The sequence below is a fragment of the Rhea americana genome, unplaced genomic scaffold (assembly GCF_003343005.1).
Source record: "Rhea americana isolate MKP2758 unplaced genomic scaffold, rheAme1 scaffold_122, whole genome shotgun sequence".
NCBI lineage: Eukaryota > Metazoa > Chordata > Aves > Rheiformes > Rheidae > Rhea > Rhea americana.
Window position 1 is genome coordinate 1,173,306 of NW_028185284.1, and position 24,628 is coordinate 1,197,933.

The 24,628-nt window shown below is 37.2% G+C and overlaps 2 protein-coding genes and 1 long non-coding RNA gene across 6 annotated transcripts in view; 2 read left to right on the forward strand and 1 right to left on the reverse strand.

Moving 5' to 3' along the window:
- Positions 1 to 6,397, forward strand: part of ZNF518A (zinc finger protein 518A) — a 9,672-nt gene extending 3,275 nt beyond the window's left edge. For all 3 annotated transcript variants that reach the window (XM_085325732.1, XM_085325733.1, XM_085325731.1), the window contains one exon: positions 721 to 6,397. In XM_085325732.1, the coding sequence (XP_085181858.1) occupies positions 837 to 5,492 (4,656 nt within the window). In that variant the 5' untranslated portion in view covers positions 721 to 836 and the 3' untranslated portion in view covers positions 5,493 to 6,397. The remainder of the gene's footprint in view (positions 1 to 720) is intronic.
- A 1,750-nt stretch (positions 6,398 to 8,147) lies between these two features.
- The window catches only part of LOC146600344 (uncharacterized), a 35,710-nt gene continuing 19,229 nt past the window's right edge, over positions 8,148 to 24,628 (forward strand). The window contains exons 1-2 of the long non-coding RNA XR_014898309.1: positions 8,148 to 8,220; positions 10,490 to 10,712. This is a non-coding gene — a long non-coding RNA (uncharacterized LOC146600344). The remainder of the gene's footprint in view (positions 8,221 to 10,489; positions 10,713 to 24,628) is intronic.
- BLNK (B cell linker) overlaps positions 11,115 to 24,628 on the reverse strand; it is a 98,104-nt gene continuing 84,590 nt past the window's right edge. For both annotated transcript variants that reach the window (XM_085325734.1, XM_085325735.1), the window contains 10 exons: positions 23,500 to 23,527; positions 23,109 to 23,181; positions 22,501 to 22,531; positions 21,405 to 21,447; positions 20,611 to 20,689; positions 20,146 to 20,177; positions 17,355 to 17,434; positions 13,895 to 13,978; positions 13,120 to 13,275; positions 11,115 to 11,780 (listed from right to left, as the gene is read on the reverse strand). In XM_085325734.1, the coding sequence (XP_085181860.1) occupies positions 11,661 to 11,780; positions 13,120 to 13,275; positions 13,895 to 13,978; positions 17,355 to 17,434; positions 20,146 to 20,177; positions 20,611 to 20,689; positions 21,405 to 21,447; positions 22,501 to 22,531; positions 23,109 to 23,181; positions 23,500 to 23,527 (726 nt within the window). In that variant the 3' untranslated portion in view covers positions 11,115 to 11,660. The remainder of the gene's footprint in view (positions 11,781 to 13,119; positions 13,276 to 13,894; positions 13,979 to 17,354; positions 17,435 to 20,145; positions 20,178 to 20,610; positions 20,690 to 21,404; positions 21,448 to 22,500; positions 22,532 to 23,108; positions 23,182 to 23,499; positions 23,528 to 24,628) is intronic.

A 24,628-nucleotide genomic window follows, 5' to 3' on the forward strand; every position in this document is an offset into this window, starting at 1 on the left:
GAGAAACAAAATTAAACTTCTATCTATTGACTGCTTTTTTCTACCTTCTACTAGTACACTTTCATTATATATTAAAAGTGGCCTCGTGAAACATTCATTGTGAATAAATTGGTTTGGCCGTGTGTGTATGTATGTGTCTGTATAAAGGTCATTTTTCCATTAGTGAAGGAAATCTTTTTGTTCATTTTTTTTTTCTTTTTAAGAACAATGGTTAGCTACTGGGGGGAATAATAGTCTTTATTATTATTTTTAATAATAAAAAAACCCTTCTGTTGAGTTTGACTTGTTTTTACTACTTCAGATAGGCACAATTAATGATCTGTGTCACAGAGGAGGTATTGAGTTTATATTTGCAYGAAAACCTGGTTTTATCAGATCCTAAGTAAGTTCTAAATTCRTTTAAAAGAGACAATCTCAAAAGTTCTGATGCTTACAAGATGTCGTAGTGGGACAAAAGTTGATGGCATATAGTATCAAAATGTTTTCCTCTTTTTCAGTAGATGTCCCTTAAAGCTTATTTTCCCCAACTTATTAAATACTTTGTTTTTAAAAATAAAGTTATAATACCATGCCTCTTTTTTTTGCCTCATGCTTTTTCCTCTCAAATGGTATTATAGCAATGACTTCAAAGATTGTTGTGTTCATTAATTAATTGTAGTGAGTGTTCTAATTGCATTAGCTTTAAAAATAATATTTGCTATGTTTGTTTTCTAATTTCAGGAGAATAAAATGGGGAAGTTCTAGAACCTTGAGAATAATTCAGCACAATAGTTTGCTGCAGGAACTAAGATTAATCTCAATAATTCACTAAAAAAAGAGAAGGAATACTTAAAATCATGCCGTCTGAAAAGGAACAGATATTTTATGATAAAAAGCAAATTAATTTGTTAAACCACAATGCTGCAAAGAAACTTTCTATGGATGCTACTTTGGGAGAAGCACTGGTGAACAATACTTTAAGTATGATGCCTCAACCAGCAATTGTAGATGTCAATCTTTCTTACGAACTGAAAAATGTGAAAATTGATTTACCCAAGGTGAACATTCCAAATGAAGTACTAATGAAACATGAAGTTGATAGATTTAGAAAACTATTTCAGTGTAAACAGCAAACTGCAAGGAAGTCTTTAAATCTAGAGAARATAAATGGAAGCAATCCCAATTGTTCAGAGGGAAGCCATTTGCAAAACAAACCAGAAGTGCAATTTGAGGAAGGGTTGAAAACGACAGCAAAGATACTTAATTTCACTTGTACAAAGTGCAAGGATAATATTCGATACAGCCCRAATGATCTACAGAAACATTTTCAGCTGTTACACTATGGCGAGTTGCCTTTGTATCCTTGCGAAATGTGTAACTTCTCAGCTAATGACTTTCAGTCATTTAAACAGCATAGACGCACCCATCGCAGCACTTTAGTAAAATGTGAGCTCTGTAATGATGAGCATATGTACACTTTGTTGGATTTGACAAAACATTTCACAGCAAAGCATTGTGTAAACGGTCACTTTCAATGTGAAAAATGCGGGTTTTCTACCCAGGATGTGGGCACATTTGTTCAGCACATTCACAGACATAATGAGATTCCATATAAATGTGGAAAATGCCATCACATAAGCTTTACAAAAGAAGAGTTCCAGAAACATCTTCTTGTCCATACTGGTACGTTTCCTTTTGGTTGTCAGTACTGCAGTTACAGCACGCCACGGAAAGATTATCTTTTAAAACACATTATAGCTTTGCATAGAGACCACCTGTATGCAAAAGAAAAACTGGAAAAGGATAAATGCGAGAAAAGAATAGTGAAGACATCAACAGGATTAAAGCTTGTGTTAAGAAGGTATAAAACAGGAACATCAAAGAAAGCACTCTGGAGACGRAAAAAAATAAGCAGTGGAAGTGACAATACTGAAGAAACAGATTCACAAATATTAAGAACTATGAATAAAATCCACCTGAAGCCTGAGGAGCTGAACCAGTTTGTAAGAGATGTGGAGGTAAATGAAGAAAAAGATGAAATTATGTATACTGAAAAGCATAATTTTGCAGGTGGAATGCTGTCTGCTACTACTGCACATTATAATAAAGCAGATGATGGAACAAGCTATGGCCTGGGATTACTGAGGAACGCTGTCCATGGGCCCACAGTATTGATGGTCAAAAACAATAAAATATCTGTTCCAGCAAATTACAGTGCTAAATTTATGGGATTTAAAATGGTAGATGGAAAGCAACATATTGTTATAAAACTATTACCTACGAGTAAGCAAAACTCGCATTTGTTGGGTCAGAARGCTGATCTGATTAAAGATGGCTCTACATCTTTGCTACAGACTGCTGATCCTTGTAGCTTGTCTTCAGGTGCTCTATCACATGTGACTGATCARACAACCTTGAAGAACAGTTCTGTTCACCCATTAAACTCTACTCCATTTTCTTTTTCTACTTCTCATCTAGGAAAAACAAAAGTGGAAAAACAAAATAACTCTTTATTGTATGGTAGAAGTGTTTCCCAAACTGTAGCACCTTCTAATGTAGCTGTGGGAAAAAGTTCAAATCATTTGCAAATGAAATTGAGCTCAACTATTCCTGCATGTGATGAGGTGACAAAAGTTGGAACTCGAAGTAGTATCTCATGGGGAAACTATAGTCCTCCAAGTCACCCTCAGGTATTACCACCTGCTATTACAAATACGCTTCATTATGACCCTGTGAAAACACCCTTCTTCCCTGAACTGAAAAAGCAAAATGGTGGCCTGAACAATAGTAATGGAGCTAATAGTATGTATTATTCACCTTCAGTTGATTCTTCTAATGAAGGGTTGCTTGCTTTTCATAATTATTCTAAAATGGACACTTCAGATAACCAGTGTAGCATTTGGATGTCAGCAGATGACAAAAATAAWGAATTTATGTCCAGCAAAACACTTTCTTTTCAAAACAGTAGGAGAGGTGAATCTGCATCTTCATTTTCAGAGTCAGTGAAAGSCTTAAAACCAGAAAAAATTATATCATCTCAGTCAAATATTAATAAAACTTATGGACACATAAACACTAAGAATAACTGTATATCTTCTAAAAGCCAACCTAAATGTGTTATTGACAGAGAGTGTTTTATGGAAGACCAGTGTAGCAATGGCCAGCGGTATTTGGACACTAACATAAATCAAGGCTTTGAGAATGTAGCAGAGAAGTTTCAAGAAAATGCCTCTGATTGTGTTAACTCAGCCTTAATGCCTAAAATCACATCAGTTTTYTCATTACAGAGTGAACAGGCAGCTAATTATTTGTCACCTGAAATAAACCAGTTATTGCAAGATGTGTTAAAAGTCAAATCAACTACTCAGCAAGAATCCCATAGCAAGTCAAATAACTGTGTAAAACTTTGTTCTGAGAAGTTGCTTCCCAGTCATGAGACAGGAAATAAAACCTTTATGCATTTAAAGAACTCGGCAACTGCATGTGAGTTTCAGAGGCCTCCTGCTAATGTAGGCTTTCAGTTTTATAAGCGGGAGTTGAACTCAAGATGTAGCACAAAGGAAGGTACACATTGTGGGAAAGAAAGAAAGATACCCAGAGCATCATTTGATTCACAGGGAGTGGATAAATTATCCAGAGCTGCAGGTGTTGGTACGTTGCTTAAAACCCATACAGATGCAATCGTAACRCAGCAGTTAGTGAAAGATAAAACGCGGTCTACAACCCAAAATCCTAGTAGCTTTTCACCAGTACATCAAGAACAGAAGAAAACCCTTCTAGTTCAGTCACCACCATCAGGATTTTTTGTACCTTTGCACCTCGCTAACCAGCCCGGACTACAGGTTGTTTCAGGAAAATCTCTTCCATCCACCAGCTGCTCAGATGGTCATTTGACTAAAGGTGTACCTGCATCTTTTGTTTTAAATAAAGGACCTGGAATGTTTTTGACTTTTAGTGGGGCAATTGGAACAGTTGCAAATGTCCCTAGTGATAGTTCTCAGGTTTTAGGAAGAGTTGCATCCAGAGAATATGGTAAAATAACCATACCAGCTTCAAGAACAGATGTGAAAAATGACAGTTTTAGAAGCATAAGAAGTTCCAGTAGTAGGAGAGCATGTAGTACAGCAAATGACTCATCAAGTAGCATGCCATTCAAAGGACCTCTTGTAATTACAAACTCATCTAAGTCATCTGTGAAAGGAATTTCTTCTGTGAAAGTGTTAACAGAGCATCAGGATGCAGTCTTTGGTTCCTTGGAGTCAGTAAAAGAACAGGAAATTCATCAGAAGCAACATGTTTATGCGCTTTTGCCTGATGGAAAGCAGGCAGTTTTTCTGAAATGTATGACACCAAACAGGCCTCTAGTACGTAAACATAGTGTTTTTCAYGATAATACTTATTATCAAAATTGTCAACCAAAGAAAGCTGGAGCCATGCAACAAAAGCTTTTGGTGAAAATTAAGACTTCTACTTCAGAGTCACTGGCTGATGCAAATCGGTCAGTAAGCAGCTCAGTGCCCTCACTACAGTTGGATAACATGCAGTCCCTTACTCCTGCACTAGCACAGAAACAAGCTAATCTTACTTCTAGTGATGCCTTAATCTTACCAGGTAGGTTAATGCCAGCAAATGCCTCTGTGGCAAACTCTAATCCAGCATGTTGTATTCATCCTGTAGAACCTGTGCATTCTGCCAAACCTGCAGGGACACGGTTGCAAAAAAGTTCTGCCGAGAGTACGCAAGTAATAACAGTTAACAGTAGGAATAGCTTTGGTAGTCAGAAGTCCACGTGGAGCACCAGAAACAGAATCACAAAAGTAAAACCTCGTTTAAAACAAACTGGGCCTAAAAGTTCAGAAGCTATGGTTTTGCAAAGAAACAAGAATTTCAAACGAAAAAGGAAGGATAATTACTCAGAACCTCCCAGAAAGAAAGTAACATTGCACAGAAAGTGTAAGGAAAAGAATCAGACTGGAGTTGTTGGTGAATCAGGTGGCCCTTACAAACCAAGAGCATCAAAAGAAACTGTGAGGACTTTGAAACTACTTCCTTTTAATTCTAAGCAACTTGTGAAATGCCCTCGGAGAAATCAGCCAGTTGTTGTACTTAACCATCCTGATGCTGATGTTCCAGAAGTTGTAAATGTAATGAAAACTATTGCTAAATTTAAAGGACATGTTCTTAAGGTTTCATTGTCAAAAAGAACTATTGAAGCTCTTCTGGAGCCAGCTTTCTGCAATCCTTTGGACCTAACTACTGATGATCTTTCTCAAAAGAGGCACAGGACGATAAAACCTATTAGCCCTGTAAAAGAAAGATTTGTGTTAAAATTGACACTGAAAAAGACTAGCAAAAACAATTATCAGATTGTAAAAACTACCTCTGATAACACCTTGAAAGCTAAGTTTAGCTGCTGGTTTTGTGGTAGAATATTTGACAATCAGGATAATTGGGTAGGACATGGACAGAGGCATCTAATGGAGGCTACTCGAGATTGGAATTTATTAATGTAATGATGACTAGTGAAGAAAATAAATCTTAAATACCATGCAGTACACCTTTTAAAAAGAGAATCTAGTTGAATTATGACATACAGGTCATTTTGTTTTGTATTTCAGTATTGTAATTGATAATGCAAAATGGTTGTATTTTAAAAGGAAGAACAGATTCTCTCGGCATCAAGGTTTTGAGATCGATCGAGGAGCTTTGTGATTTAGATAACTTGTAACTAATTAAAAATACAATTCCATAAAATATATATTATTTTTTGTTACTACTATCATGTCCTATATTTTTATTCTATAGAATGAGTCTTCAGGGCTTTTGTTCTGTACATATTTAAGAAACCTAAACATGTAAATATTTTTATACTTTCCAGTTATTTGGTATAATTTTTTGCACAGAAGTTATTCCTTCCCCCTCTTATTTTTTCAGTTCTGTGCATGCACTACTAAAACCAATTTAATTTTTTTTCCAACTACACACAGCTTTTATCCTGGGATTTTTTTTTCCACTTGTTAGCTCTTGATTTTGTTTTTCAGGGATTGAACACTATTGTTAGCAAGTGCCTAAAAGATGTGAAGCAGTTTACATTATGTCAACTGTGTAACCATAGGTCCAAATAGGGCCATTTCCCCAATAGGTTCATTTAAACAAAGCCATATGTGAATGCTTTAAGCTATATTGCTATGCACATGACACTTGTACTATTTCTGTGCAGTTTGTCTACTTTCTTAGTGAAGTATTTTTCATATAAATTAATAAAACATGTTATGATTGTGTTTAATACAGTGAGCCTGAGAATGGAATCAGTTGAAAATATACAGTATATATATTCATAATGTATATGGTGTTTAAGAATGGTGAACATTCCTAATCTGTATTGACTCTGTCACTATTAAATTTGATATAACTTGTGTTTACAGAATACGACTATGAGCATTTATAGAAAATACTTGTTTTGTTTTATACTATGTCTGACACAAACGCTATAGGAGGGGCAGCATATAATTAAGTGYAAAGCAACATTTCAGGCCGAAAGCTGTGGATAATAGTTTTTTTCAGGGTGGAAGTAATGTATCCTCATAATGACTACATAGTATATTTTACTGTTSCATACTCGGATTAACTGCTTTTTAGGGCAAAACCTAGGCTTCAGTTATTGCTCCTTCATTTTAATGGTCAGTAGGGTAATATTCCCARGAACCTGCTTGCCTCCTGTTTGTTACTTTAAGGGTAATCAGCAAAGGAGAATGGCCTTCACATTGCTTAATGTGAATAGGAGGGTATGCGAACAAAGGTCCTTATCTGATCCATAGTGATGGTAGAGTCTTTGTGCTCCAGTTTCTTAATGAATCCAGAAGCTAGATCGAGCCTTCAGTGGGAGTGCCCTTAGCGTAGAGGTGAGGCAGTGTACAGTTCACGTCTTCTGTTGTAGCTGATGGTGTCACCCTTCATGAAGCTCATGAGACATGTTCATGGAAGAGCTTGAATAACTTTTTTACGGATATCGTCACTGCAAGGTCAAATGGGAGATCTTGAGGTTGCAGAGTGCTGGGACCTGTCTGCACTAGTCAAGTAAGCGTGCCAGGAAACGTGCTCTTATTTACCAAGTGCACTGTAAATTTTCTCTTATTGAAGAATGCAGGTAAAGTGTTCTCAAAGCCAGCTTTACGGATGTTCTGCAGGCAGTAGAGTTGGCAGTGAGTGTTCTGGGTTTGCAGCCACATGCTGTGCTATGCAACAGCATAGGTGTCGTTGTAGAGTTTTGCCTAAGTACTGGAAGATTACATCTTAYGTGTACAGCTTCCAAAAGCATTGATGGAAAAAAAATGTCAGAATTGAGTACTGGACCTGGAAAAGGCTGGGGCATTTAAATCACYGAGATTTTAAATTATATGCAAGTCCAGTGGTAGTTCTGCGTGACTTTTTCTATAATGTGAAAGTGGAGCTTGACCTGCTATCAGTGAAGTAACTAGAAGTCCCTTAGGGCTTAGGAATGTCACTTGGAACAGAATTAGAATCATGTTAATTAAAAAAAAAAAAATCACAGTGAAAACAATTGAAAGCAAAACCTTTAGTACTTAGGCATTTTTTCTTGATGTGTCCATGGGCAGGGAGATGCATGCTAGCTCTGTAGCTAGAGAGCTACATATAGGAATCAGTTTAAGTACCTGAGCCAGTGAAGACAGCATAGTTTGGGGTGAATTAATATGCAGTTGGAGTGCTTTATATATCAAAACTGGGTCATTTTGTGAGCTACAAAGTGTACGTGATCTCTGACATAAGTTCTGACAGGAACGTCAAAGACGACTTGTRCAGTGATGAGGAATTTTGTTAGGAAAAGCGTTATGAAGAAGCATTAACCTTTTTGGGGTTGAAAGGATCTGTCGGCTACCTTGGCTTTCTCTCCTATAAATTCAGAAATTGAATGCCTGATTCTTGGACACTGTAGTCGCCTTTTCTGGCAGAAATATCTGTGAATTTTGTTGCTAAAACTTAGCAGCTTGGTGTTGGTTTACTAAGGATGACAGATTTTTGTTACCAGTTACTTAACACAGAGGTAGAAGTCTCGCTGTGGAGTTAAGGGGGTTTTCTCTGTATTGATGAATCGTGAGGGCATTTATGTACTATCGTTTCATCTTTTTTTTTTCCCCCACCAGTCTGTGTTCCTATGAATTTGGGAGCCTTATGCAATACCATGAAGAAGAACACTGTAAATTGAAGAAATCCTGAAATAAGGTTGCTTTATATGATCTTACTTCATTGTCGTGTGTCACTTTATCCATGGATGTCTCTCTCATTCAGTACAGAAACCTGTTGCTCGCTAACGAGCAGTGATTTAATATTTTGTTTCCCGACTCTTAACTGTGTTCCTGTATTCTTTAATGCACATTCCTCAAGTATTGTTCTGAATATAGAATTCTATTTTTTATTTTTTATTTTTTTGTATAATGCTTCATTTGAAGTCTGAGGAGTTTGGTAGTGCTGAAGATCAGATTCCAAGGAATTGCAGGTCAGAATTCCATTAAATTAGGTATTAAAGATCACAGTTACAGATCATCAGTAGAAAGTTAGGCTTAAACAAACTGACCAGCATCACAGTGGATGTGTAAATGGTGCAGGGATGATACACAGTTCTTGAAGGAGATGTTCAACTATATGAAGCTACTTTTCTACAAGTAGACTCCTGCAATGTTTCTTTACACCTTTCTCAGCTTCTTCAGTAAGTGGGCAAGGTACCCTATAAACAACAGTCTGTCATTACACAACTATGATTTATCCGCAAAGTATCACTTCTGAGCTAAATGAAATATATAAATCTATATGGAAAAATAGTAAATGATCATATATTTAATGCSTGTGTTTTAGTAGATACTGCTGATGTGACAAATCAAGGTTGCACAGGTTTCTTTTGAATGCTTGACTTATTTGCAAATGTAACATTTTAAGATAGCTTGTAATGTGCAGACAGCAAAATAGAATTTTAACTTRGCTGTTGTGTTTGGGGTCATACAGAAGTAGATGCAAGAGCAGAGTCAGCAAGAAAAACTTTCTATGAGAAAAGTGTGAACACAGATGTGGCCTACTCCTTATTTGTACAGTGTTTGTGTGTTTCTGACTGTAAAGTGGCCTTAAAGGAGGCCTAAAATCTAGCCCATTGTGTATTCTTTATAACATCAGTAACTCATTTTTTTCTACTTCAGTAATTCCAACATTTTAACAAAAAACGTGTGTTTAACATTTGTTCCAGGGCTGTTGTCATGTGAGACTTTTTTTTTTTTTTTTTTTTTTTTAAAAAATTTTTCTAAAAATTTGCCTGCTGCTGGTGATTTAGACTGAAGGAAGAATGTAGTTTTGTAACTTGCATGTCTGAACACTTGAATTTTTGAGAATGCAAGTCCTTACTCCTTTCACAGAACAACATTGACAGGAATAAGTTGCAATACTCATTGTACTCTCATTTCCGTATCAGGTAGGCAGAAAAGACTATCTCCTATGTACCTTAGTAAATGTGCTAGTTTGAGAATTTAGGGCAAACAAGAAAAAAAAATCTGTTTTAAAGCCAAATTTTTAGTTCTATTATTTATTTTACTTTTTCCTTTGTAGCTCTTCAGTTAATAACGGTTATCCAGATGATAAATGTATATAATAATAACAAAGCAATATGGGGGGAGAGGTGTTGCTCTATCTGTCAGAGATCAAATTAAAATACCTGTTGCCTGCTGAAGACACCTCACAGCTTTAGTGGCAAATGCTGGCACTGCAGCAGCTGTAACAAAGTTTCAGGTATAGTATCATCAAGTTACCATTCCTTAGGTTCAGTATTGGCTGTTGAATCAACATAGCCAGTGTTTTAACATGACATGCCCAGCCTTAGTACTAGTATATTTGAGGTTCTTGGAAAATGCAGATCTTTTGCTCCTCCCACACCCAAAACTTTCTTCTTTCCAGCTTAGCTCTTGTTTCAGAATATGTCTACACTGCAGACCGCCCAACTCAGTTATAAAACTGTGACTGGATATTGGAAGCAAAGTAACCAGTTTGCTTCCTGTGCAACACCATGAGCATACAAAAATGCGTAATTACATACTGCTGTGCATGTATGTTTGCATGAGGCCTCACTTTGTGCCTAAGATGTTCTCATCTCAGGATGAATGGATTGTTTTGTGAAAGAAGGTATTGGTCATAAATTCTATGATTCTAAGGTATTGCCTGTTAAATCCATGCCTCATTTTGTTGATGAAATTGTAAGGTACCCATATAATAGGGCAGAGAACTGCTAAAAGGAAAAGGGTTTTGGGATGAATGTTTATCTGGAGCATATTACGGTATTTTTAGGTCAGCCTCAAAGTAATGTGCTTAGAGCTGAAGGTCAGTGGCTGCAGTGTTCTGAGTACATGAAGTGATCAGTATTGCTAATTACTTTGAAAAGTCTGACACTTAGTCTCACAAATGGAGGCCCACAGCTACACCTCAGTTTCACTTTTCCATGCCTTTTTTTCCCCAGTTGTAGAACGACGGTGACACCATACCTTCACTTCAGAGAAAATATATATGAAGAACGTAGACACTTCTGTGAGGAGCATCATATAAAGACCAACAGGAAACAGTTGTCTTAAGAACAAAGGTTAAATGCTGTGGAGTATATGACTGAATAAGGCAAGGACTGCACGTGAATGGGAAGAAAGCTAAATATGAAGTGGCTGCTTATTCATGGAATATTGTCCATTGTGAGTATTGCTTGAAATGGTCAAGAGATGTTTGATATAATTAAAACGGATTCTGCAAGAATTAAATTAGTTTAGCAATGAAGCAGTTTGCTTAGGCCTTCAATACTAGCAATTTGAAGACAACAGATTTTAAGAACTACTAAGCCAAATGTGTATGCTAAAGATATAAAAAAGATAGGTTTCGTAATAACAATTTATGAATGAGCTTATACAACTGTATACATTAAAGACAAATCAGAGGTAGTGAATTGGACCCTTCCTTGCTGGAAAGATGCTAACAAGTGTCAGCCTGCAACACTTCCATACATTACTGACTTTATAATATTTTTATTTGCACACTGAAAATACAAACAAATATTAATGAAGCATCGAGAATAAAGCTGACGAAAAGGACAATGCACGTTCAGTAATCTCAAAAATTCAGGCAGCTTTATTGCCACTAATCACAAGAAATACAGTCCCTGTTTTCAGTTTATACACAGTGATACCTTAGGTTTAGATGCTCTAACTTCTGGAGCTGTGCACTTTACAAGGAAATTTCTGAAAGCTGTGGTCTGTGGTAAGTTTAACAAGTGGAATGAGCAGTTCCATTTGAGTTAAATTTGAGTATTCTCACTTTTAAAATGAGAATGTCCTACAGGAACTCTAAATAGCAGTCAAGGAACCAGGCTGCAGTATGCAGTTGTTGTTGACATGATTTTGAATACCCATGTTGTCACAAATGCACAGATAAGACTATATCTGCATTGGCTTCTTCCGTTAAATATGAATTTTCTGATAAAATGATACTGGGTTGAAGTTTATGAACTGCATCTCTTACTATTCAGTGGATGTTCTTAAAGAATATTCTCCATAGTTTTGGATGATCTTCTTTAATACTTGTTCCACAAATTTTAGGATGTTGCAGGAGGTGATTAAGAAAATCTCGATCTTAGCAGTTCAGTTTGATTATGAAACTCTTACAATATGTTTCAGTTTTGTTGAGTCTTTTGTGTTGTTTTGGCTGTCAATTAGAACGAGGGATGTGCGCTGATGATTCTCTACTATTTCAGCAACACTGTCAAAGCGCTGGATAGAGAAAAYGAAAATTAATTAGTAGTGTTTGTTCCCTTTAATGCTCTAGCATTGACAATAATTACTATATTATCTTTTTCTCTTTGATTCTCTCTTCACTGAAGATGGTGGAATTGAGACTCTCATTATCAAGTGAGATGCTCTGCCTTTTAGTAAGAGCACTAGTCCTGTACTTTGTCTTGATTCTAATCACACATTAAATTTGAACAGTGAAAGAGATTACTGCCACTAGCTGTCTCATCTCATGCTCCGTTCCCTTTGTGGTTGCTGCCTGCACTAACTGAACTGTACAATTTATAACTTGGCATATTAAACTGACACCGCTTTCAGCTTAGCTTAATATACCAAGCTGCCAACTGTGGCAGTTTGGGATCTGCGTGATTTGTGGTTCTGCTACCTGATAGAAGGCTAGTAATCGCTGAGAGTGAGATGGTACAAACAGCTAGCAATGATAATTGTTTCAGCTATGCAATTTTAATCCATTTGTCAATGTGAATTAATACTCTGAATCTCCAAGGTCTATTGCTCTTCCTTTTGGTTTTCATCCAAATACATATATGGGACTGCATCTTTCACTTTTTCCCTGAGGTCATTTTTGATCCTTTGTTGAAGGCCAGATGAGGTCCGGGATATTATTTGTTCTGTAGCCTCAAAATGTTGCCTGGGAGGCAGATAATTAGGGTCAGGGAAGCCTTTCACTTCCCTGAAAAGTCTACTCTGTGAAGTGATAAAACCCAATTTTTATTAGTATTTGTGTTCCAGATCTTTGTGCAGCTGTCAGAGTCATTATCTGTGTGGTATAATAGCCAAGGAGTGATTTTTACACTCTGGAACTTGAGTTTAACATTTTTTTTAATCCTGTTTTCACATAAAGTGCACTTACTCTCTTTTTTTGATAGAGTTTGAGAGAAGGAGCAGTGATGACTTTTTTTTTGACTTGTTTTTTTGAAAAGTTATTGGCATATAGCTGTTCTTCCTTTATACTTTTCCAAGAAACTTAATTGGAGCTTAGGTAAAAGGTGAATAGAGGACTAGAAATGGCTGGAGAATTTATATCTAGAATTTATATCAGAATTGTAATTCAGATCCTCATAACTGCACAAAATGGTTATATGAGCATGTTTTAAATGAGATCTGTGGTTTTAATTAGTTACAATGTGCAGTAGCTGATGTTACACTAGTTTAATTAGCTTGATGAATCAGTTATCTTATAGGGCATAGTTTTATCCTGATGCATAAAGAATCCTTTTGGTCATAGTGCAACATACCTTAATCTTTGCTTATAAAGCTATATAACTGAAAAAAAGTAAATATGGAAAAACCACCCTCTCACCTCTTCACCATTTTTTTCTCTGCCCAGTGCATATTGTCTTGTTGATTCAATAAATCGTACAGGGATGTTGTATACTCTTCTGTTATAAAACACAACCAGTGTGTATGGTTGCCTTGAATCCTGTCCAGAACTCTTTCTTATTAGGAAAGATCCATCCTAAAGAAAGAAAAGAAAATAAATGAGAATATTTAATTTATTTCTTCCAACAGCTTAGTCTGTTTTTAGTTTCATTTTTGTATTAGCATTAAACTCTTTTCTCCCATTAGGGAAACTTCATAGAAGRAGACAGGAAGTAGCATGTATTCCTGTTGTCCAAGATTAGCTTACAAACATGTCCTTTAAGAGCCACCTTTTCTGCTGCTTCTGTCTGTTCTCTCTCAAAAATAAACATGCAGTATCAGCAGTCTGTTGGGGTCCACAGATGATTAGTAAATTAAATTACTATCAGTGGCAGTCGTTAGGCAAGAAAGCAAATGAAAGCCTTTCATTTTAGAGAACGCATATGAACTATCAGGTCTTCCTAACTCTCAACTTTCTCTCCCGTGCACTGATCTTTGCTCTGAGTTACACTGATACAACTTTGATTGTCTTGAGATGGAAAACAGCAGTTAAGARTTTCACCACAGTAATTTCTTGTTTGACAGCATTTGTATGGGATAATATTCTGACCTGTTCAGCATACAACTCACATTCTTAAAATATATCTAGTTGTCTTTCTTTTTTTTTTAATTTGAAATTTTTCTTAAAACAGACATTCTCGAAAAGTCAGATATACCTTATTTGATCGGTACAATGCATCTTCTGCTGTTTTTCGATCACAGGCAGCAGCATACCATGCTTTACTATGAACACCAGCATCCTAGAGAGAGAAAGAAGAAGTGTTACTTGTGTGACATCATTGGATATTACTATCAACACCTGTAAAATAAAATAATAATAATGGAACTTGGCCTTAGGGGAGTTACAACTAAATAATGATGACTGAAGAACTCAAATGCAGAACACTTTGGGAAACACAGAATTCAGACAAGTCTTTTCAGGAGCTCATGGTTTTCACTGGCTAGAGGCAGTACAGAGAAAAACTAGTGTGTCAGAACAGTGGTAATGGATGAATAATAGAAGCCTGATATATGATAGGAGAAAGATATCCTGAGGAAACCCCCTCAGGTACAGCTAGAGAGTAGTTTGGCATTTTTAAAGCAAAAGGCAATTCCAGTAGCATTTAAGGAGGGCTTTCAGGAAATGCTGAGGAGTAGTATGACCATTAACAATTTAAATGCTATTCAGCTGTGTCTTAGCTCATAAAATATCCAGATTTGCTAGGTATCTAAGGTTTTGTGAAGGAAATTTTCCATATGCTTAATGCTAGTTGTGAACATGACCAAGACAGCCTACCTCCAGATGGAGGCAAAGTGTGTCTTTGGTTCTCTTTTTTGTTATTAAATGAGGACAAATGGATGATGTCCCACAAAACACAGGAAGCATTAAATGTCTTCCCCCTACTTACCCAGCAATTCAGCACACTGTACTTTCATCTAAGACATATGAGATTTGGATTCAGCTGAGGTTCTCTTATTGGAATGAGTCTGAACATATCTTCACATTTAAAACAGTGTTCCTGACTAAAAGGCATAAGCTATCTTGTGTTTACCATGGGTGCCATAGACAAAGATTACATCTGTGACAGAATGCAGAGGGGCTGATACCTTATAACGTACCTCTTGGGTACTTCATTTCTGTGTGGTGTACCCCGTCAACACCTCACCAAGATTACCCTTCTCTCCATTTATTGCATGTTTGGCMAGGCTCTGTACAGTGACTGGACTTGTCCAGTAGCTGCCCCTCCAGGGAAAAACGTTGGACAAAGAACTTCATCATGGGGACACAGGGTTGGAAAAAGATACACAGGAGGAAGACTGGGAACCCAAAGATGGTTGGATTCTGTTTTAGAAGATAAAAAGTCTAGTAGCATAAGAAGGGTAAAGATAGAGATGGGAGGAGGTGACGGAAATGGGAGTGAGTGTGGTAACTGATTATGGTTTGGGTATAATAGGATGTGCTAGAAAACTGGGCAGTAAGTTTCATGATTTTTTGGGTGTACATAATGAATACATCTGGGTACTGGCCGCCTTGCTCATTCAAATGGTTTGCTCCAACTCTGTAACAGAAAGCTTAGGATAAAATTCCTTTTCACAGAAGGTTTACGAAACCAGTCTGTCACCTTTGTACAAAACAGATTAAGGATGAACCTGTGTATTATGACCGAGCTGGTCTAGCTGGCTCATGGCGGCCAAAAAAGGAAGGTCTTGGCCTTTCCCTTATGCTCATTCTGTTGCTCCTCTGACCCCAGGATGAGATAGTTTGCTTTGGTAACTGCAGAAAAGCACGTTACCTTTTCTTTATTTTCCTTGTTTCRTGTTTTGACTGCCAGGTTGGTTTACTGTCAGTTTAATGATTTGGCTCAGCTCACTGCAGGCTCAGAAGACTACCACATAAGCATATGGCTGGGAGCAGGGAGGCAGTGAGGAGAAAGCAGAACCTACTTTTTGTGGGCATGAAATTCKCGGATTAGCTCAAGCCATATCATGTAACCTTACCTCCAGTGTCCTTCAATGTGTCTCTCCTGTTGCACTATTTATYGGAAAAGGACAGGATGAGAGAAGTTGCAAGTATGCAAGGTACTTAAGCCACTGTGGGAATGTATGCAGTAAACCCACCTTTATTCAACCAAACAGGAAGGAATTGACTGCCCCAAAGCCTTCTTTCTTCCTAGCACTATCTGTAGGGTGTACTCTGGGAGCAGAGAGCTGTTGCTGGTGTTTGGATGGGAGCCAAACAGGTAATGAACTTATAGTGGCATGAATCAGGTCTGTGAGCACTTGSATAGTACGGCAAATGGTAGTACTGCTGTACATTATAATTGGTGGGAAATAACACCAACTTCAGTAGTTAATTTTCATTTTTTAACAAAATGGATGTTCTAAGGCTTCAGTTTTGCTTGTGGGTGTTGCATAAAAGCTGTAAATATAATTATTACAAGCCATTTATTTTAGTGTCTATTGGATTGTTTATTTGAAACTGATTTTTATAAAAATATCCGGTGTGACATACTGCTAAAATTGTTCCAGAACTTTGAGTCCTTTGTGTTTCTCACTGTTGTATTATCTTTTTCATGGCAGCCTTTTAGAACATATGGCGTTACTGGCTCTGCATAATAGAGCCTTTGTTTTGCACTCAACAGAACTATTTTTACCTTATTTGTGACTACTAGGCTAATAGRAATGGCTTCCTGCATTTTGTGGTCTCCCTTCATCCAAAAGGAGACTAAGGAGTATAGTATGGAAATGAAAATAGYTTTGTGTTTGCTCAGATGACTAATCTTAATGCTTAATGTTGGAACAAAGCAGGAAAAAAAAGGTCATAAAACTACCTTAGTATTAACTGTAATGAGAGGGGTCTGTTTAAGGGRGCAGAAAGGAGTAGATCAGTGTGGGGAGAGGCATCACAGAGTCCACAGAGAAGGGTAGCAGCAGCTTCTTTCTCTGTCTCTACAAGTTTTACTGAAACCCCAAACTATACTAAACCAGGCAGTGTTCATAATGGCATTCTGCTGTGTTGGGCTATTCAGCAGAGCTGCTTCCTTTTTCTCCTGTAAGTTTCTGCAATTTTTTAGCACATCAGTGCATACTAATRCTATAGCTGCAGATGGCTTCATTGGATCTGCTTGGTGCATTTTTTTTTTCAAGAACCCTAAGAGGTAAAAGTATAGCTACAGATAGAAAAAGGCAATTAAAAGCTCTTTACGATCATCTGTCAAGGGCTAAACTAAATACTCTATCATTTGATACAGGGAAACCTGTTGTGTAGTGTATTAYGAACTGGAGATTTAGGAAGACCTGAAACTTAACTAAACAGAGAAGCTTTTCAGGTTTTGTTTAAAATAACTGGTAGAGTGCTAAGGTTTGGTATAATACTGTTTAAGCATTTTTCTGTGGTTTTTTGGAGCTCTCCTGAGCTATGTGTTCTAAACATTTTGGATGAAAGCAGACATTTAGATTACTTGTGCCATAAATAAAATTTTCACTGCAGATGGGGCCAAAGTCCTTATATAAAGGGAAAATTGAATGTGTGGCCTCAGCAAAGGAGCTTGACTTAGGAATAGGAAATACTACTCTAAGTAAACTAAAGGATTAGTGGACTTCTTGAACTTGAATTGTCTTTAGCTAGTGTTATACCTGGTCTGCAATACTTGAAACTGATGAAAAACTGCTGCGAGGGGAAGCACCCAGAGAACGGTTTGCAGCTTCTGGCACTTCTAGAAAAGACAGAGAACAACRTATTTAAGTTTCTAAAGTACATTTTGTTTTGTTATACATAATTATTTGCTGTGAGAATTTTGGAAGATCTGGAAATGCTTGACCTGTGATATCATTCAGAAAAGAGAGTGCCTTGTCTGCTCACAAGAGGATCCTTGTATATAAAAATAGAGAAACAATTTGAAAATAACATGGTTAATAGCTAAAGCTGTATTTAATATGCAAAGAAAAAACAATCCTAAGCAAATCAGAATATAGCAACAAGTAAAGAAAAATCAGGAAGACAATGTGAAAAGTACTCAATCTAATGTGAGAYGCAGTCATACAGGTGAGGGAGTCGTCAAAACTCATGTAGTTCAGAGATCATTTTTCACTTATTTCATCCAAGTGAATTATTTGCACATGTGTGCAAAGAGCTTAGGCATCAAAAGAGAGGCAGAACTAGTAGGAAGGAMTATGAAGTTTGAAAATAATAGAGCACAGTAGAAAACGTGATATCTTGTGAATGGAGAGCATAGCAGAAAATCATGGCTGAAAGACAGATGTTGAAGAATCTCAGAAATCCAGAAATTAAGAGGAAAAGGTTTGAGTACTGTTGCATGCTAATGATGTGATAGAAATATGGGAAATAAATGTCGATAAATATGATAGTGATTGTGCGATGATTCAGAGAACTGGAGAATACAGTTGGACTGGAGAGCTCAAAAGACCTCTGTGTGACATAAATTTAGATTTTCTTTATAGTGAAGAGGCAGTTATCTGGAAGCTGCATTCCAAGTAGGCGTGTGGGGCAAAAGTTGTAAGGAGCAGTTCCAGCTCTCAGTGAATGAATAATTACCTGAAGAAGGCTATTGAAGATTAAGAATTGTKTTCCTGTCAAATTTTGACTGACTAGTTGCAAAAGCTGTAGCTGATGATTCCATTGTATGAATGAAAAATTGCCAGAATTAGACTTTACAAAGGAAATGAAATAAATAAGAGGTTCCTTAACCACGCAAAAAAAAAAGAAAAGAGAGAATGGGACTGTCTGCAGAAAGAACTGCATTGAGTTTAAAGATAATCTAGGTACTAAATAGGAGTTCTGGTGCAGGAATCGAAATTTCCATAACCAAGTTAGAAGCAAAATTGTGGAAGCTTTGTACCTTTGAACTGGCAGGCCTAGATAATCTTTATCCCATAAGTCTGAAAAACTGGCACATGAAATTACAGGGCTGGTAGCAATTATTGTAAATAAATTTCAAGTCAGGGTGGTACTGTATTACTGAAGAATACCAAACATAATAGTTATATTTAACAAAATGGAAAAAGTGACCTGAGCAGCTATAGACCTTTTTGTCTGACTCAACAGAACACAAGGTCCTAGAAGAGAATCTGAAGGAAAGAGTATTTTAAAATGTGGAGACAAAGGGAAAAAAAAAATCAGGATAAAATCTGGCATTTACTCAACTAGATGAAATCAGACTAACATTATAGCTCTTTCATAAAATAACTAATTTATTTGAAAAGGGAATATGGTACTCTACTCACCGTGGACTTTGGTAGAGCATTTGATAATGTGCCATGTGGGAAATTAGTGCTTTTAAAGAAGAAAATGAATGTTAGTGCAAGACTTTTGTAGTGATAAGGAAGAGACAGAAGGTTGTGCTGAAAGGACGTTTTAGATTGGGACCAATTGCATCTGTGATAGAGTTGCTAGGGACCTGGCACAAAATGAGTGTGTGTTAATGAAATTTGCTTATCAGAGCATTGTTTAGAACAGAGTAACAGATATAGCACAAAATGTAATATTCCACTGGTTACACTTAAGAGATGAGCAGGAATTTATGCTACAGGTTGGAGCAAATAGTTGCATGTGACAGGAGCAGACAAGCTTAGGAGCATCAGTCCATCACAAGAACATGAACTATTACTATGATTCTGCAGTGTAAAAGGAGATGCAATTGCAACATACATCAAGCAAACATTTCCAGGAAATATAGGGGAGTACTAATAACAGTGTACAAAGTATAAGCTAGACCACATTCAGCCGCAATTCTCATCAGCCATGCACATTATAAAAGGTATGTGCAGACAGAACCGCATACAGAAAAGGGCTGATAGGAAAGGTCAGACAAATGTCTGTCTGCTAAGAAGAGACTAGAGATTTCTCTATGAAAGTGAGTTCATATACAAATTACTTGATTTGTTTTTAACTGTGAACTGAAACTTTCCTAAGTGCCTCTTTGAAAGTATTACTTACAGAAGAGCTTTAGCATTTGCCATTATAAAAATACCATTTTTTCCCTATAGAAAAAGAATAAATGGCTGAGAGCAATAAAAAAATCTATCTAGCTTCCAGGCAAAAGAAGCTTGCAACAGCCCAGAAGAAATTATATTTGGAGTTTTTCTGTGGCAAGGAAGATGTATGGAATCTTTATTTTGATGAAAATTGACCCAAACTGCCTTTCATAAAAATTTCTAATAGTCATAAATGGGAGTGAGGCACATAATTCCCATCTATTTACACAATAATCCTAGTCTACTCCCTTAATTTTACTACCTGTTACATAGCCTCTTGGATATTTAATGTCCTATTTGTATGTATTACAGAGACAAATGTTAATTCCAAACTAACAAATACACATGACATCTGAAAARTAATCTTAATTGAAAGATTATTTTGAATTTACAGATTAATCACATTTTAATTCAAAATCTGAACTATACTTACTTGGCAGAGTTGAGGGCTTTTGGAGCAAAGTCCTGAAATACATATCAAGAAATTATAAAAAYGTCTGAAGAGATCTACACATTAGAATTGTGTATTTGGAAGCATGCAAGGGTAGGACATGCTTCTCACCCATTAGCCCACTGAGAGAAAGAACCAGATACAGGTATTTTTTAAAGTAAGTTCCCACTAGTACTGGCAATTAGGAATTTGAACATTTGGCTTAAATCTTCTCCATCACCTACTTAGAGGCCAAATCCACCCATGCTTTTTGGTGGTAGTTTTATARTATTTGGCTACATTTGCTAGGTTTAATTTTTGCTACTGTGAGGCTTTAAGAAATGTGACTTTTAAAAAAACCAGCAGGCTACAGAGAAAACAGTGCTTCCCTTTGAACCTCCCACACCTGTGTCCAGATTGTGCGGTAGAGCACTGAACTATTCACAAGAGGAGGAAAAGGGATTTTACTTTTGGGCACCACTTGGAAAGGGTGGAAGAGGAAGCTCTTGACTGGCACCTCGCCGTCGTTCTGCTGCTGTAGGTTTCTCTGTAATTTGGGGAAACAAATTTTAGAGTCAAGACTTCAGAAATATATTGTCTCTACTATAAGAATCCCAGTCCTTGAAGGATTTTTTTTGTATTTTTTTAAAAACATGGCAGTGTGCCATCCAGCTGCTTGCTTTATTGACTGGTGGCATGCCACCACATCTGTAGGCAACTAGCTGTGCTCCGAGTGCTGTGAGGAATTCAGCGGGAGATGGTGCCCTCCRAGAGGGGAGCTACGAGACCCAGGAGGACCTGCGGGAACTCAGCCGGAGGAGCTGCGGCCGCCCGGCCGCCTCTCGCCCGCGTGTTAGACGGCGGCTCCCGCTGAGCGCTTGCCTCGGGCAGCTGCTGCCTTGCGCCGAGCAAGCCGCGTTTTGTGCCTGGGCGAGGGACTGTCTCTGGCCAGGAGGCGCGTGTGTGCGCAGCGGCTTCTGCCGAGCTCGGGATGATGCGCTCGCACTTCGCCTCCCTTCCCTCCCCGCTTTGAGCGCTTTATGGCATGTTGCCGATACGTTATGTTCTACGTTACCCTGCCAGTAGCCTCAGACATTCAGTGCCGCTATGGCTGGCCAGAGGCAGTGCTATACTGCTAAAACCAAAACCCTTCAAAAACCTAGAATAAATTGAACGTGATGTTGTTTGCTTTACGTTTTTAATGAGAGAAAATTAAGTTCTGATGAAAGCCAACATTTTCCACAGTAAAGGAGATAATTTACCTTCATTTACAGTTAAGGCCTCTCTGCATGGTAAACTTGGTTTCTGCAATAAAAGAAAAGGAAATCAAATATTATATGGCATATTATTTGTACAGAATATGTATTTTTAATAGTTTTTTTTTAACCCTTTTACATTTAGAATTGACAGCATTGCAGAAGTATTAGGAGATAGGGACATGGCCATTCTGTGACTATCCTCTAGTTGTATGATCCCAAAGCTTTGGATTTTGCAAAATAGATTTGGAAAGAATCTCTGTTTATATATGTAAACAAGATGGACAAGGGTAAAATCTAGATATGAATGCTTAATAAGATGAGTGCATGGAATCCCCCGAGGAATAAGTTTATGTTTTAATAGATGATTCATCCTGGTCTCAAGACATCCAAAGAYGAAAAGTCCATCTCAAATACCTATGAATCAAATTTTGAATATTCTTGACTTGGTCAAGCTATGCTCACTAAACGTCTGAAYGCTTCCCTTTATTGAAGTTTAAATTCAGTTTAGCTGACAGTAAAAACTGTCTCAGCCTTTCGGTTTCTTTTATTTTGAAAAAAATWACAATAAATTGACAGTTTTAAAATATTTTTTCAAATGAATTTATTTGAAAATTTAAACTAGTTCTCCCACAAGAGGTTTTKGGGACATTGTTTTTCTTATGATGAAATATTTATTGCAGATCTTCTGACTATTTATGGTAAAAGCCTACATCTTCCTTGAGCTATCATTCTTACAATATATCCATGTTCTCCATTTGCAGTCCCTGTAGATTTCAGCTGATACTTCTGAATGGCCCATGCTCCCATTTGTTTCTCATTTTATTTAGTCTTTGCACTGTGCATTTATTGTTGATATCCTAGAGTATCATATCCAAACATCAATTTAATCTACATTCCTCTACTTGAGCTTTCTTACTGCTGCTTCATTCAAATAACTACACCCAAATGCTTGTAATTAATGTTCTTTATTTCACTCCTTTTTCCCTGTTCTTTTCATGCCTTTATGTTGTGCCCAAATTTATGATCAAATTGTCTTGCAAGAAAATTAAAAATTACCTCTAAAATTATCACATAATTACACAATTATAAGTCAACTTACTGCTGGATTTACTGCATTAGAAGTTTTCTTTCTGCAGTTTGGAAAAAAAAAAGTATGGTTACTTAACAGATGCATGAAATTGATACCCAAGATATTTTTGGCCAAGGTGACATGCAGCTCTTTACTGGATAGCGGTAGCAGCAGTAAAAAAGATGAAGGGTATCTGATGTAATGTGGCTTCTCAGTAAAGGTACCTATGATATGCAAGGAAGCTAYGCTCTGTCCAGGGCCTAAGATGGCMACTTGGGTGGGTCAGAAAAGTTTCAAGAAACAGAAAAAAATCCAACTATATCTACATTTATAAGCRTGCGCATGCCATGGCTGCGGTATGTGACTAAATTAAGCAAACCAGCTAGCATCTGCCATCAGTTGGAGGCAGTGAAGGGCAATGGCACTGCCATACAAACAGTATTGCAGAAATAATGAAGGATGGCATGAGAGCAGTGATCCTGGCTTGCTTTTATCTAGTCAGGATATGTTTCATGAAAAGCAAYAGAAATTTCTCCTGAATTCTAGTTGCCACAGGCAAGGATAGGATTCTGCTCCTAATACAGCTAGCAATTTACCCCATCCCCCTCCAAGTAGAGATTGTATTSCTTTTTACTCACATGACCCTAGGTAATGGAGAAGGAGCTGCTCCAGTGGGAAATCTGGATTCCTGAGTGCTATTGAAACTATGATCTAGAAATGCATATGATATATTTAGTATACAAGATCAGCARTATCTGAACAGTGGGCTTTCTAAAGGTCCATATTGCAATAGTACAGCCATTTCAGCGTGAGTAATAAAAGTACAAAAAAGTATGCTTTGGTTTAAGTTCTTTCTTGATATGTTTTCAAGCTGATTAAACTAGAGAAGAGTTCAGTAGTCTTCCTCATTGCTGACTGATAAGGATAAAACTTACACTGACACACTCTACTGCATGGTATATTAAGGTCACCAATAACACTACAATGAATCCCTCCCATGTCACCATGACTTCARAACAGAATACTTACTTTCCTCATTATCGTTTGCTTCGCGGTCCTGTAATGGAAAAAAAATGTTAGATCTCACAAGGAGCAATTAAAATATAAATTATTATCTAATAGGAGGTGCATAAATAATCTGTTCTTGGCAAACTGCACTAATGTTTAAAAAGTATTGGTACAGAATGCATATAATATTCAGCATCCTTTTTATCAACTTTCATCAGGAAATTAAAAATATTTTAGCACACAAATTATTTTTGGACGTTATGATAAGCTTGGGATTCATGTAGCATAGAGAAAAGCTGCCCAAAATTTTGCAGCAGGATCTTTTGGTGCATGTTTAAGTTCCGAGCTGGAATGCAGAAATTTYGCGGAAGTTTGGAGTAGGCTGGATAATTCCTTCGTAGGGTGGCTCTTGTGCTGAACTGCGTAACCGCAAATACGCAGGGGCTGATTACACCTCCTGTACAGATGAGAGTTTGCTTGGAAGCCCCATCCTTGGCTGGGTGACTAATCAGCGTGTGGCCCTGCCAAATGTTCGTCTCTCTTGATTCTCTGCCTGCAAAGCTACAATACCCATTTCAGAGGTACGCTGCGAGAGTGAACTAATGAGACGTTGCAGGTGCAAAACGGTAATAGAGCATTTTGAAGTGGGAGTATTYGTGTTAGCACTGATCAGAGTGGATTTGCTGTCCAATGTTCTCCCTTCAGATGGATTTTTTTTWAAAAACCTTATACTGGTAAGAAAAGCTGAGAAATCAAACCATTTCATAAAAGAAGTCCTGGATTTGGCACCGTTCAGGAACTGTTCAGCATCTTACAGGATATAGATCAAATCAATTGGAAGAATGTTGTGATCAAGTGCAAGGGAAACTAAAATGCTACTGCTGTTGTATTTAGTGGTGTGAAGAAAGAAATCAGAAGTACTTGGCATATCTAGAAATTTAGACTGAAAGTGAGACTTTAAGATGTTCTTAAGCCATCTGCATTATGTTGTTACCTTAGCATCCAACTTAGGTATGATCCCAAACTCCTAAACTTAAAAGCCTAATTTATCTGTGTAGTTGTTACTAGAAAACGGTATTTCTTAAGGACAGTTCAGAGCACTGGGCTGGGACAGAGTTCAATGCACATAACTTTTGGCATTGATGCTGAT